At 40.0% G+C, this 15,251-nt stretch overlaps 1 protein-coding gene across 4 annotated transcripts; it reads right to left on the bottom strand.

Moving 5' to 3' along the window:
• Positions 1–1,741: 1,741 nt before the first annotated feature.
• On the bottom strand, positions 1,742–15,221 carry LOC139941697 (2-oxo-4-hydroxy-4-carboxy-5-ureidoimidazoline decarboxylase-like). 4 transcript variants are annotated; one of them, XR_011786615.1, is made up of 4 exons: positions 14,769–15,221; positions 9,327–9,480; positions 3,022–3,134; positions 1,742–2,419 (listed from the first exon to the last, which is right to left on the bottom strand). XR_011786615.1 is itself a non-coding variant. In XM_071938306.1 (2 exons), the coding sequence occupies exons 1-2, from the start codon at positions 14,935–14,937 to the stop codon at positions 9,122–9,124; spliced, it is 528 nt and encodes a 175-aa protein (XP_071794407.1). In that variant the 5' UTR covers positions 14,938–15,220; the 3' UTR covers positions 6,761–9,121. The 4 variants fall into 4 exon arrangements, 1 of the variants encoding a protein (XP_071794407.1); XR_011786614.1 differs by having other exon boundaries at positions 1,747–2,414; positions 9,208–9,480; positions 14,769–15,219; XR_011786613.1 differs by having other exon boundaries at positions 1,748–2,419; positions 9,208–9,480; positions 14,769–15,218.
• Between the last annotated feature and the right edge of the window lie 30 nt (positions 15,222–15,251).

The raw sequence follows: 15,251 nt of genomic DNA on the forward strand, positions 1-15,251 counted from the left end.
GAGCTGACCGTGGTAACTCTTCGCTTATTATAGTAAAGAGGTCAGTGGCTTCAACACAGACCCTACAAGGCTGTCGGCCTGACGGCCTCCGCATGCGAATAGTGTACGGGAGCATCGTGTCGTGCGATGTTACGCACAGTGAATACGGGTGGGTTTTTATACAGCGGCGGTCTTTTTTCGGAGTGAATAATTCGACTGCCTTGAGCAAGGCTAGTCTGTCTGTCTGTCTGTCTGTCTGTCTGTCTGTCTGTCTGTCGGTCGGTCGGTCGGTCGGTCGGTCGGTCGGTCGGTCGGTCGGTCGGTCTGTTTGTCTGTCTGTGTGAATATGTTTGGATCTCCTCCCTGGATGCCGCATCAATACTAGCGATATTTTTTTGAACAAAATCAGTCAAAAATTTACCGAGTTGTGGGTAAAAAATTTTTTATTATACTTTATAAAAAAGTATTAATTAGTTGTATTGATAGCTTAATACTCAGTATTCAACATTATAAATAACTTTGATTAGAATCTGTAACTGATTTGGTTGTTCATAATTGAGAAAGAATACCGAGTGATTTCATGGAAGAAAATTTGGAAAATTTGCGATAAAGATTTGGACGGGAGGCATTTTATTTTATGAAAAATCCTTGCACCGGACGAATGTATGAACACGAGTTGACGCGTTCGTTTCCGCGCGCGAACGCAAATTTAACGCGTATCTATTTTTTATTTGGATGAAGTATGAACGCTAAATCCAATTTCGAACTGACGGGTGCGTGCACGCAGTCGCAGTGAGTGAGTGAGTATGAACCATAGATATAGAATAGAATAACTAGATCGGCCGCGCGTAAATACGCAGGTTCTGGCATGGGGGCTGCCATTGTGTACATTTTCTGTGCGTTGCCGTCAGCACGTGACTTTTTGCCGTCAGCACGTGACCTTTAGCGCGTCAAAGGCCTATCTCCCGTGTTCATTTTTGCGCGTCGCCTTTCGAACGTGAAATTTTTACCGCGTCCATGGCGAAAATTTTTATTTTCTACACAGGTAGTGGCGCGTATGTACGCGCGGCCGATCTAGTTATTTAATTCTATATCTATGGTATGAACCGGCCTTTACGCCCAACACAGAACGGATCAACCACAGGACTACACTTCCAGGGGATATGATCGAGCAAGGCATGCTGGGGAAAAAATGGCGCGGCGAGATCGATCACCCCTGGAAACGAGGTTGCGCTGGGATAAAAAAAAAAAGTTTGCGAGTTTGCGAGTTTACCCAAGAGTTGTTTTGTAACTTTTGAAATTTGAATTTTTTTTAATGTTACCTAAATATTTTGGAAACAGCATAGTATTATTTAAAAAAAATGTTTGGGTTTCTTTTCTCTAAAAAGGAAACTACAATAGGTGAGCGTTGTATTTTAAAATCTACAATTCTGTTTGTTTCCCTGAACCATTTTTGTTTTGAAGTTAGAGCTGTACCAAACATCAAAGGAATTAAATCATTCGGTTTAAATGTTACTCCCACACTTTAAATCAGCGGTGCAGCCAAGGGGAGGAGGTGGGGAGTGGCTACCCCCAAACAAATAAAATATACATCCCCCTTTAAAAAGGGAAAATGCAAACTCACAAAATGCCATAAGCCCCCCCCCCCCCCGTAGCATACTCCTTCCAAAATAAAAGCATGAGCCCCTGCCCCTCCCCCCTCGACTAACAAAGCAACCCCAACCCCAAGTTAAAACATGCCAACCCCAAGCCCTCCCCATGAAAAGTCCTATAGCAACACCTCTTCTTCCGAATCACTTTGTATATTGGTGTAAAAAGATACCAGCCTTGTTCAGATGCTGAATAGATGCCACAAAAATCAAAAAAGTGTCCAGAATTTAACTAGTTTGAACTTTATAAATAGGTGAACTCAATAAGAGAAAAGAAACAGACTAACGTTTTTGACTTTTTCAAGTATTTGTTTCAAATCAACGTTAATGAAATAACATTTAATGAACACAGGTACAATTTATTTATTAAACATAGCGAGCAAGGGAGTAATCAATATGTATCAGAAGAGGACAACAAAAATTAAGCTATAATTTTGCATAAATGCAGTGGCAAATTTATCGATTTTTACAGATTATATTTAAAATAATTTTTTTGTTTTAATAGACTTAGAAAAGCAAGTGCATACAATCATCAGGAATGACTTGAGTAGCCGTAGAATGTCTGTAATAAGTACAATGCAAAAGGAAATTTAAATCGATGGGCTATCTTTGTTTAAGTAATTTTTAAAGTTAATGATTTCATCGAAGCTTTCCTTCAACGTTATCATCAATGATGTATCAGATGTCTGTGTCAAAGGATGTCCTTCTTGTGTCCATGTGTTTTTCATCACAGATGCTGCAAGTGTGGCAAACTGGTGGTTTTGTTGTGTGTAGAAAGTATGCCCACTGTTCTAATCAGGGAGACAAAAAACCAACAGAAATTTTGATACAAAATTAATACTCTTTTTCAATTTGACCTATGATTGGGACTTTAACATATACAAACGTCACCTGCATGTACGCAAACTTGCAAAAATACAGTTCCTTAGGTTACCAACAGTTTTTATACATGGTTAATTAAACACGGGCTCGATTTGGGGAACAAATTCATAAGACTGCATGGCTTTTACTGGACCAGAGAATTTGTTAAGACAGATCGAAATGAGGAGAACACTTTCTACACAGTTTAACATTGGAGCTGCTCATGCAGCAAGCACTAAAAGCAGATACTTTGCATTCAATAGATATTTTGTACTAAAAATGCAATGAGGTGTGATTATTCAAATTAAAAACACACAAGACCAGTAGAGCAGATATTTGACAAGTCGTAAGTTTACTGGCCCAACGCTATAACCACTGGACTTGGCCTGTGGTCCAGTGTTTATTTTGAGCACTGAAAACCAATACAATCAATTATTGTATGATTTGAAGTTGTTTTATGCATTATTCTACTAATTGTGTGTCAAGAATTCATCTAGCAATGCCATTTTCCCTGGGTGTTCAACCATCATACCTGTTTCTGTATGATGCTGATCAGTTGGCAACTCGATACTTGTTGGTTTGCCGTGAACATCTGCTGGTCTGCTCCTCTTCACAAAGGGATGTGTACATCAATATCCCATAATGCTATTCAAAATACAAAAATTAACATTATAATACATGTAAAACTTAGTCTTATGTTAACTTAAAAAATATAAAGTATCCATTATCTAACAATCTGCAAACGAACTAGAATCGGTAAACATGGGATCCAAGTCATATTTATTTTAACATTTTATAAAAACATCCCACTGTTTCTTGTTCCACTGTTGGGGACCTTTAACTTTATAAAAACACTAGTTGTTCCTAACCTAACTGATAAAACAATAATAATAATAATGTGCAATTTGACTCCAAAAAGGCTCTAGTCTTGGTATGGGCAACAAATAAGAAAACATTTCAAGAGTCAGACGAAGTTACTCTCGGAAAAGTTGAGGTCAGAAATTAAATTAGTAAAATTAATTACTTCATACAATCAAAATAGGTACTAACGGGTACTAACCTAAGCAGACCAAAACAAGACGGGAGGTTACAAAGGCGTGAACGCGTTGCTCTGTAGCATTTACTTCATTTACTTTACTTACTTTGTTTATTTATTTTTTATTATTTTTAGTTTAGGGGTAACCAACTACATTTTGTACTGTCATTGCATGTTTGCGTCGTGTGAAAGCTTGCGAAATCTCTGAATGTCATCGATCCCATTTGTGATGAACCACTTTGGTAGATCTGAGGACTTTTCCCAACACAGTTGATTCTCCGCGAATATTTTGCCCAGGTGTCGGCCTTTCTCTTCAGCGTTACAACATCTGAAAATTTGTTGTTAAGCACCTACCAATTCAAGGTCAACTAACTTCACTATCTCAGCAGGCGAGAAACTTCGCCTTCCAATGATTCCCCCTTTGCCTCCTCCTCGCGTTGCGGGACAACGCTCTTCCTCCTTGCTTCTTTAGTCTGGCTCTCCATGTTTGCATGCAGGGTGACAAATATCTTCTAAATGACGGTAGCCAGTCATTGTATAAATACTCGTTCTGGACAATGCGATCACGCTCAAGTAAATTACATAACAAATCCATGACTGTTCAGCTCAAGACGAGAGGTTTAGTAAGTAGAAACGCGGTAGTAAAGCGGTAAGAATGCTTCATGAATAATAGTAAGGGCTTACTAAAGTCTTACTTAAGTCTTACTAAGAGCCACGTAAGTGACCAATTTACGAGGGCTTCGTGAATACTTCCCCAGGTCGGTATTTGTTGGGATGGCCGACCGGAACTACTTTTAGTTGTGTGTACCCTACGTCCGCAACTTTTCGTGTGTCACGAAAAGATCATGAACAAATATTGAAAATAACTATTATCGAGGTAAAGCTGCAACGTTAAATTATTTTTCAGGCCCACATTGATACAATAGTAGGCCTACACGTCTTCGGATATGTGTTTTACTGCTCACAAAGTGGCTGTTTTACGGGTGAAAATGTGTGTAAAACCTTGCGAAATGTTCCCACTGAAGTTCCGTCGTTGGTGTGGACGCTCATGCCTGGAGCACACATTCTCCGTTGGGGGACAAAATCCCCGCCGAGCACGGCGGACAGTATAACCTAACAAGTGACAGTTTATCCTGGGTGCGTTCGATTAGCTTCCCTTGGTCGAGACCCCGCGGTGCTCACTCGGGTGAGCCCCAGACAAGAGCTAAACGAACGATCACTCACCGCTCTCGTAGTGACGTCATGCACCTGGGGCCAGCCCCCAAGTGACCCAGTCCACAAGCAGGGCACTGGGGCTGACCCGGGTGAGCCCCTGGAATGACGTCAAAGCTAATCGAACGCACTGGGGTCGACCCAAGGAAGCTAAACGAACGCACCCTATATAGAATACACTGTCCCGGGGATCCAAATATACGGCTCTGCCTTGGCCGTCCACACTTGGTTTACCGGACCATGTCGCAAGAAGTGCACATCCGATACAAACTTCATGCCTATAGCGCAACGGCAACGACCCTGCAATGTTTTAAACGGACGTTTAAGAACGAGTCACTACTCTTTTATTTCCGTCCATTCATAAATGCCCTTTTGGTAAAAACGTTAAAAACAAAAAAATTACAGACACTTTGACAGTTGAAAATAAGGGAATCAATGTGTGGTGAAGAGGTGTTCAATCCCAACAAGGTCTGGTTCCTGATAATTTACCGAGACTAAGTCGAGGTAAATTATAAAGAACCAGGCCTCGGCGGGTTTAAACCACTAGTTGAAAACCGATTCAATACACTTTGATTCCCATTCATAAATACCTTTTTGGTTAAAGGCAGTGGACACTATTGGTAATTACTCAAAATAATTATTATCATCAAACCTTTCTTGATTACGAGTAATGGGGAGAGGTTGATAGTATAAAACATTGTAAAAAACAGCTCCCTCTGATGAAGTGACGTAGTTTTCAAAAAAGAAGTAAATTTCCACGAATTTGATTTCGAGACCTCAGATTTAGAATTTGAGGTCTCGAAATCAAGCATCTGAAAGCACACAACTTCGTGTGACAAGGGTGCTTTTTTCTTTCATTGGTATCTCGCAACTTAGACAACCGATTGAGCTCAAATTTTCACAAGTTTGTTATTTTACGCATTTGTTGAGATACACTAAGTGAGAATACTGGGGTCGATTTCACAAAGAGTTAAGACTAGTCCTAACTTAGGACTAGTCCTAGGAGATATTAAAAATGCATGGCTAGTCCTAAGTTAGGACAAGTAACGTGTCCTAACTCGAGATAAGACTAGTCCTAACTCTTTGTGAAATCCATTGCAGGTCTTTGACAATTACCAATAGTGTCCAGTGTCTTTAAAAGGCGTAATACGGTAAGAAACTCTGTAAAACTTATCCGTTTCCGAGTGCTTGAGCTCTTATCTGTATGTTTCCACCTCCATGGTAACTATGTTCAGTATACGTGTTGAATGTTCAGTATACGTGTTGAATTTACATGTACGATGTCCGGACGCGTGTGTTTTCCGATCCCGTTCGTGCGCAGGCGCGTATAGTCTTGGTGCATATTCGCTGGTTTTCCTTTCACACACAGCGCGGCCAAATCACCGACAGCGCCTGCATCGCCCGCAACAAGAAACGTTTTTCATCAAGACTAGCGCGGACAACCGGTTATAAACACTGGTCATTATCAACGGTTTAAACACCCCCACGTGATGCGCTCTCCACCAATATATAGGAATAGCGAAACTGTCCGAGGTATTTATGAATTCGAGGTTTGAAATATTTTTTTCAAAAACTTTTGCGGGTGGGTTGTGTAAACGCACGCGCGCTTAGAAATAGATTACGCGCGCGCGCTTAGAAGTAGATTACGCGCTGTTACTAATAGCTATGAATTACGTTCCGCGTGATAGTCTTGCGCGTCTGACACGCGGAAGCCAACCGGTCATAAACACTGGTCATTATCAACCGTTTAAACACCCCCACGTAACGCGCTCTCCACCAACAGGAGTAAAGAAACTGTCTGGGGTATTAATGAATGTTTCATTATAAATTAGGACATCTTAGTTGCATTTATATAGATCTTACTATTCAATCAGGTTACTATTTTCAAAGGATACACATCGAAATGAAAACAAACAGCAGAAAGCATTTTTTGTGGCACTTGGTTGCAGCAAAATTACAACACTACTCACTTCTCATTACAGAACAGCATGCTCAATAAATGTATACAGTCATGACAATGGAATAATGGAAGCATCATTTAATGAAACTGCCTTGGTAACCGCATGCCGATGGACTGCCGTATACATGTACTATGTAATAGTATTACGTACTCTCTTAAAGAGCCAGTAAAGGATGATCTCAATATTTCAACTATTACCTTTTTATGGCCAAATAGACATCGTAGATACCGGTTAATAACCATTTTACTCTCAAAATTTGCATTTAGTAACGAATAACTCGGGCGAGTCAACAATGCATCCGGCCGCGCGGCTTTTTCAGCCGAGAGTCAATAACGGCTTATCTATTATAATAACCTCTGAACGCCAGTGACGATATTACCATAATTTGGTGTGAACACAGTTCTCCAGCTTTGGCAAACTGAGGGCGCTATTTTCCAAACCAAGGGTGCGTTCGTTTAGCTTCCCTGGGTCGACCCCGATGTCCCCGATACGCCAGCCCCAAGTGACCCAATCCACAAGTGGGGCTCTTGGGGCTGGCCCGAGGTGCACTGCATCACCACAGGAAGGCTCACGTGGTGACGTGTCTGGGTTTTTTTCCTGGTTCGAGGACGAACGTGGGGTAATTGTGTGCCCACGTTCGTCCAGGAAAAAAATAATACGCAACATCGGGGGTCGACCCAGGGAAGCTAAACGAACGCACCCCAAAGAGCCGCCACTGACGTCACGATTCCTTTGTCGCGCAGGTTTGTTTGACCCCGCGTTTTTCAAAAATTTGGCTAGAAGCGTTCTGTAGAAAAACAATTTTTACCATGTTTTAACGTGAGGTAAGAGACTCGTTTTGTTTTATGTTTCCTATGGACACCAGCTATTGGAAAACTGTAATATCTATATATTTAAAATTATCCTTTATTGGCTATTTAATGTAAAACAGTCAACATTTCACTCTTTTGTCCGAGTGGTTTTCGTTCTTTTGGGAGTGAAAGTCAATCTGAATCACTCTTATTTTTTTGCGAAATTTAACCGAACTTCACTCTAAATCGAATTTAAAGTATCCGTATTTCACTCTAAAATGAGTTTTCAGCCCGCCATCTGGCTCTTTGCAAGAGTGGAATGGTGGACAAAATAAGTGGTTTTCACTATTTTACAATAAGAGAGTAGGGCCTATGTTTCTCAAAAATATTTGCAAAGAAGCCGAAAAATACAGTATACATGTACAGCAATGTTCATATATGGTGTTGCACTACTCGAGGCCAAATATATCCATACATTAAAAATGTGTTTAGTTAAACTGAGCGCAGTAAAGTACAGTGGGTCTCATGCAGGGAGGAGATGAAGTTTTGTGTCAACCGCATGGAAGAGGGTGAGGTGTTCTGGGGGTACTGCTGGTGTGGTTTGGGTTGGGGTACAAGGGTTAGTAGAGTTCCTGAATCATCTTATAAGATTAAGTTACTGCGCTATAAAAGCACTGGACACCTTTGGTAATTGTCACAGACCTGAATTCTAACTTAGTGTATCCCAACAAGAGCAAACAACAAACCTGTGAAGGATTTCACTCAACTGCTCATCAAAATTGCAAGAAAATAATGAACGAAAAACACCATTGTTGCACAAATTAATGTGTGTGCTTACAGAGGAATAAAAAAGGCTTCAGCTGACGGGAAGGCTTTTATTATTTGAGTGAGAAATTACCTATTTCTCAAAAACTATGTTACTTTAAAGGTTAAAGGGAACCATTTCTCCCATTTTTGTTATACTATCACATCTCTCCATTGCTCTTTTATGCTTATAATTATTTTGAGTGATTACCAATGGTGTCCAGTGCATTTAGGTAATTCTTGCACAATGTCTACAGTTTGAAGAAAATGATAACAGAAAGCTTCCCATAAAATACTTTAAGGAAAGCTTTCTACCATCATTATCTTCAAACCATGGGTGTGTAAGCTTGATGGTAATCATATCTATGGGCATTGTGAATGTGTTTTGTGTCCTAAAAAAAGTACCCAAACCCTTAAAACAAATCAATAAAGTTATTAAAAAAAGGAATGAACAAAATACAAAACGGATCGACTGAATACATAAATTAACCAGTGGGCTGCACTCAGCCGGGATTAAATCATAAACTCTACTTCATTTCTTGGAGGACATATTTTACCTAAGTTCTTATTAAAGATGCAAGTTACTTGTATTTATTCTGTACACTTTGAGAAATTGTTCTTTTGGATAGTGATTTAGTAGCTTTTTGGCTCCTATTTGTTCTTTGTATTTTGGTAAGTCTCTTCTGTTAAATAAACATTTCAAGTATTTTGTTGCTGCTATGTGTTTTTGATGTTTTTAAAGCCTGAATGAATGAATACACAAATCAAGCAATATCCCATACAACACAACTTCTTATAAAATATGTAGCTCTAAGTCAAGATTTACAGTTACATTTTTGAAATGGCTGATTTTGATTCCATTGCAGTGGCATCTACAATCCTATACCAGGCAATCTTTTTTACTTCATTGATACCTTTTTCAAGCTCTGCATCCTTGGAGTTGTGAATTCTGGATTTCAGTTCAGCAATAATAACAACTTTTTTGTTTTCCCTCGCACAAATGACAAAAGGGAAGTTGAACTTTTCTTTATACCGTGTGTTCATGTCGGCAATGAGATTGGATTCTTCTTGGGTGAGGTTTAGTAAGCCTGCACTGCTCTGTTCTTGATCAGACTCAGATGTGAGTTGATTAGCTTGGGCTAGACGTCCAGCGAGGTCAGGGTGACATCTCAGAATGGATTCTTTGCCTGATGAAAAACAATAATGCAAGGTTTGACATAAGTGAACCTTGACAATTTAAAAAAAACATTTAAAAAAACACAATAATAGCAGGTCTTACTCATCAAATACAGATGGACTTAAATGCTTTTGGGTCCCTCACACTTTTTGACAGCAGATTTTCTCGACTTGCTACTAATATTAATCGAACACTCGTTTTCACAAACAAGTCAAAGAAATGGGGCACACTATCATGGCCCTGATTACCACTAAAATATGTGCTTAGAGCACCCTACATGTATGACATAATCATGTCAACAGTTCTTCTGCAGTTCAACTGGAATTAGTCATTGGGCGCGGCACTTTGCACTTTCCTTAGTGGAAAAATTAATGTGAATTGCAGAGCAACACCGAGGACATTATTTATGTGGCATACTGTGGCATGTCATGGCCGAGCGGTTAAGAGCACTTATTCAAGCTCTGGTGTTTGATCAGCAGAGTGTGGGTTCGAACCCCAGTCGTGACACTTGCTTCGTAAAATTGGGGAGGTAGTGCTTTCTGCTCTACCGGCCAGGCTTCGGACTAATGATACCAATACCAAAGCCTACATCCGTATGGACTGTAAAAGGGGTAACCCTGTTTCAGCCCACACCTTGAAGTGACCTTCAGACCTTGTGTGTCTGGCCACTTGCATTAAAAAAAATACTTCACAACAAAAGAAAACAGTGTAAGACTATGATCAAAATGATCCACATGCATGGAAAAGAAAAAGTAGTTATCTAATTTGATAACTGTGGACATGTTATCATTATTGTGGAATGTGGACACTAAACTGATCAATGGTAATTTTGTGGGGACTTTTGGGGTGGAATGTGTGGTCTGGTGAACAGAGGAACTTAGCAGGGATCCAGGAGTTTGAATGGTTTTATAGTTAAGTGTACACAGTAAAGGGAAGGATGACCCATATAGAACTCTCAAAACCCATTATGACATTGTTACTGTAGTGCTTTAAAGGTAAAAAGGCAGGCCTTTACCAATTTTATAACATAAACCTCTTGAATATGTGGGAAATGTAAGCTGGGGAACCCACCACTGCTGTGGGGTTGACTGAGATTCTGGTTAATGTGGATTCTTCCTTCATGTTTTTATAAATGTTCCCAATGTAACATCACTCGGGTAGTCGATTGGCGACATTCAGTTTGTTAAAGCCATTGGACACTTTCGGTAAACAGTAATAAGTGTCCAAGGCCCACACTTCGTGTATCACAACTTATATATAAAATAACAAACCTGTGAAAATTTACACAACACAATGTAGGCTCAATTGGTCATCGGAGTAGGGAGAAGATAACGGGAAAACCCACCCTTGTTTCCGCACGTTTCGCCGTGTCATGACATGTGTTTAAAATAAATCCATAATTCTCGATGTCGAGAATTGATATTGTTTTAATGTTTTATCAAAAAGTAAAGCATTTCATGGAATAATATTTCAAGAGAAGTCTTTCACCATTACCTTCTGTAAACCCTGTAAGTTATTTGTAAATCTGTGAACTTTTAATTTTTTTCTGTTCCGAAAGTGTCCAATGCCTTTAACAGCTACACAGATTACTGTCCACAACTTTACCACACAAACATCTGGATCAATCGACTTGCCCAGTCCCCCCCCCCCCCAACCCCCTCTCCAGGTCAGCCTCCACACAGTTGATGTGGCGCCCTCTACTGGTGAGTTACAACTAACAGTTTCTCCAATCTATTTCTTATAGTTTCTAGAAGTAGGTTTCTCCTGTACTCTGCAGTCTGGCTAAAAAAAAGTTGTTGGCAATTTACAAATTATGCAAATCGATTCATATTAAAATATTTCAACATAGAAATTTGACGTTGAAACAACACATGGTGAAATTGAAACAATGTCTTCCTTCCCAGTTGGTAATGTGAGCACTTTAAACCTAATTTCACTCTGCAGGGAAGACAGGTTCCGCAGTGGTGTCTAGCCTCGCCTTCCACCTCTGGGACCCCGGTTCAAATCCTGCTGGAGCACTATTTGGATTAGGTTTTTCAGTCCCTACCAGACTTCATGGGTTTTCCCTAGCACAATTCTCTGGGGTTTTCCTCCGACCACTTCTAAAACTTAAATTTCTTAATTGTCTTCTCACCTTGTCTAGCTGCTGAAAAGGCTTTGACAATAATACTCCTACATGTAAGATGTACATGTAGATTGCAATTCCAAATAAATCATTCTTCAACGTTATTTGAATGTTGAAATATTAATCAAGAGTTGACATTGAACAAATGCAGTGCCTTTTTGTGGTTTACATGTATTGTTAGTTTTTTTGTATTTACATCTATTCCTACCTCCATGGTTAATCCATGAAGGTAGGTACCTCCATGGTTAATTCATGGTTATTCAACAAGTCGTCATCTGGTATTATTTCTTTACAGTATTCTATTCTCTGCTTTTCCTGGAGGAATTTCTTCCTCCATCCATGGTGATGGTTTATTAATTGGTTTTGCCTGATGAGTGAGCTCTGATTGTCACAACAAGTAACAACAAGGCACAGCAATTTATAATTGCTTGCTTTGTACGCTTTGTAGTATTACAGCCTTTCAAGTGACTGTAGTTAGGCAGTTTCAGTGAAATTAAATGCAGGTGATTTTTTCTCTGACAAGATGTGGTCTGTTAAGGTGTATTATAAGGAGTAAAAATCAATTTAAAATTTTGAAATCGGATGTTTGGTTGCAGAGATATACCGTTTTTAATGAGCGTGGATCGTGCAAAAAACGTACCTGTGTTCAAGTTCAATTGTTATGTTTTTCTTCATATCGGCCACGGCCAAGTTTAACGCACAGCCTATGGCAAAAGAGGGCGCACTATATGACGAGCGCCCTCTACCAATGGGGAGGTTTGAGGTTTGCAGACTGTGCGACGTACATGTACATTCAAAAAGTAAAGCATTTCATGGAATAATATTTCAAGAGAAGTCTTTCACCATTACCTTCTGTAAACCCTGTAAGTTATTTGTAAATCTGTGAACTTTTAATTTTTTTCTGTTCCGAAAGTGTCCAATGCCTTTAACAGCTACACAGATTACTGTCCACAACTTTACCACACAAACATCTGGATCAATCGACTTGCCCAGTCCCCCCCCCCCCCCAACCCCCTCTCCAGGTCAGCCTCCACACAGTTGATGTGGCGCCCTCTACTGGTGAGTTACAACTAACAGTTTCTCCAATCTATTTCTTATAGTTTCTAGAAGTAGGTTTCTCCTGTACTCTGCAGTCTGGCTAAAAAAAAGTTGTTGGCAATTTACAAATTATGCAAATCGATTCATATTAAAATATTTCAACATAGAAATTTGACGTTGAAACAACACATGGTGAAATTGAAACAATGTCTTCCTTCCCAGTTGGTAATGTGAGCACTTTAAACCTAATTTCACTCTGCAGGGAAGACAGGTTCCGCAGTGGTGTCTAGCCTCGCCTTCCACCTCTGGGACCCCGGTTCAAATCCTGCTGGAGCACTATTTGGATTAGGTTTTTCAGTCCCTACCAGACTTCATGGGTTTTCCCTAGCACAATTCTCTGGGGTTTTCCTCCGACCACTTCTAAAACTTAAATTTCTTAATTGTCTTCTCACCTTGTCTAGCTGCTGAAAAGGCTTTGACAATAATACTCCTACATGTAAGATGTACATGTAGATTGCAATTCCAAATAAATCATTCTTCAACGTTATTTGAATGTTGAAATATTAATCAAGAGTTGACATTGAACAAATGCAGTGCCTTTTTGTGGTTTACATGTATTGTTAGTTTTTTTGTATTTACATCTATTCCTACCTCCATGGTTAATCCATGAAGGTAGGTACCTCCATGGTTAATTCATGGTTATTCAACAAGTCGTCATCTGGTATTATTTCTTTACAGTATTCTATTCTCTGCTTTTCCTGGAGGAATTTCTTCCTCCATCCATGGTGATGGTTTATTAATTGGTTTTGCCTGATGAGTGAGCTCTGATTGTCACAACAAGTAACAACAAGGCACAGCAATTTATAATTGCTTGCTTTGTACGCTTTGTAGTATTACAGCCTTTCAAGTGACTGTAGTTAGGCAGTTTCAGTGAAATTAAATGCAGGTGATTTTTTCTCTGACAAGATGTGGTCTGTTAAGGTGTATTATAAGGAGTAAAAATCAATTTAAAATTTTGAAATCGGATGTTTGGTTGCAGAGATATACCGTTTTTAATGAGCGTGGATCGTGCAAAAAACGTACCTGTGTTCAAGTTCAATTGTTATGTTTTTCTTCATATCGGCCACGGCCAAGTTTAACGCACAGCCTATGGCAAAAGAGGGCGCACTATATGACGAGCGCCCTCTACCAATGGGGAGGTTTGAGGTTTGCAGACTGTGCGACGTACATGTACATTCGTGCGTATTTAGGACAACTTTGCAAGAAACGGTTGAACAAAACATCTCGGAGGGAGAAGAATACTAATACATAATCAAACTACACCAAATTTTCACAAGTTAATCTTAAAAGTATGGGAATTAGCACTGACAAAGTCGCATTCAATTTTGATAATTATCTCTGGAAGAAATCTTGATTAAAAAAACGGAAAACGCCGACAAAAATAGGTTTTCATGGTAAAAGCTATGCGACTAGATGTACCATGTGCAGAATTTTATCGGCTACACGATGATGTAATCGTTATCTCATTTTGTGTAAACATGTGCTCCCTCATCGCAAAAAACCGTCTTCGGGCTTCTTCGACGCTTTCCGAAGATTTCCGAAATCCGTTGTCCACGGGGTTCAAAGGTGACGTCATGCACAAACGAATGGGGGCTACACGCGAGGCCAAGCATCCGGTTTCTGTCGTTGCTCTCTATTTTTTACAATATCTCCGAAACTATTCATCCGATTTCAAAATTTTTCATAAATGTAAGCACGAGGAGAGAATGCTCCTGCCTGCTGTCAAGTCTCATAGTTGTGAATTGTACAAAATGTGAGTTATGATTTAATACATTTCGTTCTTTTTTTTCGGGGCTGTGTGTGTGTGTGTTTTGGTACACGTGAAATCAACTTGATGAAACTGCCTACTGTAGTGTAAGTGTTATGGCACTAGCAATAGTATTCGTAATCCTAGCCCTGGTAGTGGGTCAGTGCAATGTGCCACTGCACTGCCTGCAACGGAGGAGTCCAACCTGGGCTACGGTCCAATCCACCCAAGGATACGGAGTGGATTGGACCGATTTATTGGGCTAGGATGGAGGTAGGAATTCCTACATCGATCCATTGGTAGTATAATCATTTAATCATTGCCTTACCATTTGGGGGTAGAGAGTCCATGAACTCACAAACAGCTTCATGTAGTGCTTTATTATCAGCAAATGGTCGCAGCCCCCATATAGCACCTGCAACAATCCGTCCATGCTCAACAACGTTACCAAACTGCTGGATAAATGGTTCCCAAGAGAGGGCGTTGATTTCGTCCATCACTCAAGCTGTACAAGATAGTCTGTAACTTTGGAAACAACACTTGTAATGGCTCTGGTCGTCTACTGCAGCTGATCTTGAACATACAACAGTCAGTCTCGCCAACCTACCCCCCAAAAAGCCGTCAAATGATGTAATAATAATTTTGGACACACGACGAAGTATCATTACATTTGGACGTGTAGTTGGTACAGACATGGGCAATGTGCACGTAGTCTTGACACAAGACGTGATCGATAGGGGTGCTGCACAAGGCCAATGCATGGCCCTCTAAATCTTGTAATAAGAACGTTTTTGTGGTCATGCAATTAATA

Source organism: Asterias amurensis, chromosome 9 (genome assembly GCF_032118995.1).
Source record: "Asterias amurensis chromosome 9, ASM3211899v1".
In the NCBI taxonomy this organism is placed as follows: Eukaryota; Metazoa; Echinodermata; class Asteroidea; order Forcipulatida; family Asteriidae; genus Asterias; species Asterias amurensis.

Excerpts from the sequence above, each read along its gene's own strand:
- LOC139941697 (XM_071938306.1), bottom strand. The coding sequence starts at position 14,937 with ATGGACGAAATCAACGCCCTCTCTTGGGAACCATTTATCCAGCAGTTT. Across the intron at positions 9,481-14,768 it reads GGACTCTCTACCCCCAAATG|GCAAAGAATCCATTCTGAGA; the intron begins GTAAGGCAATGA and ends GTTTTTCATCAG.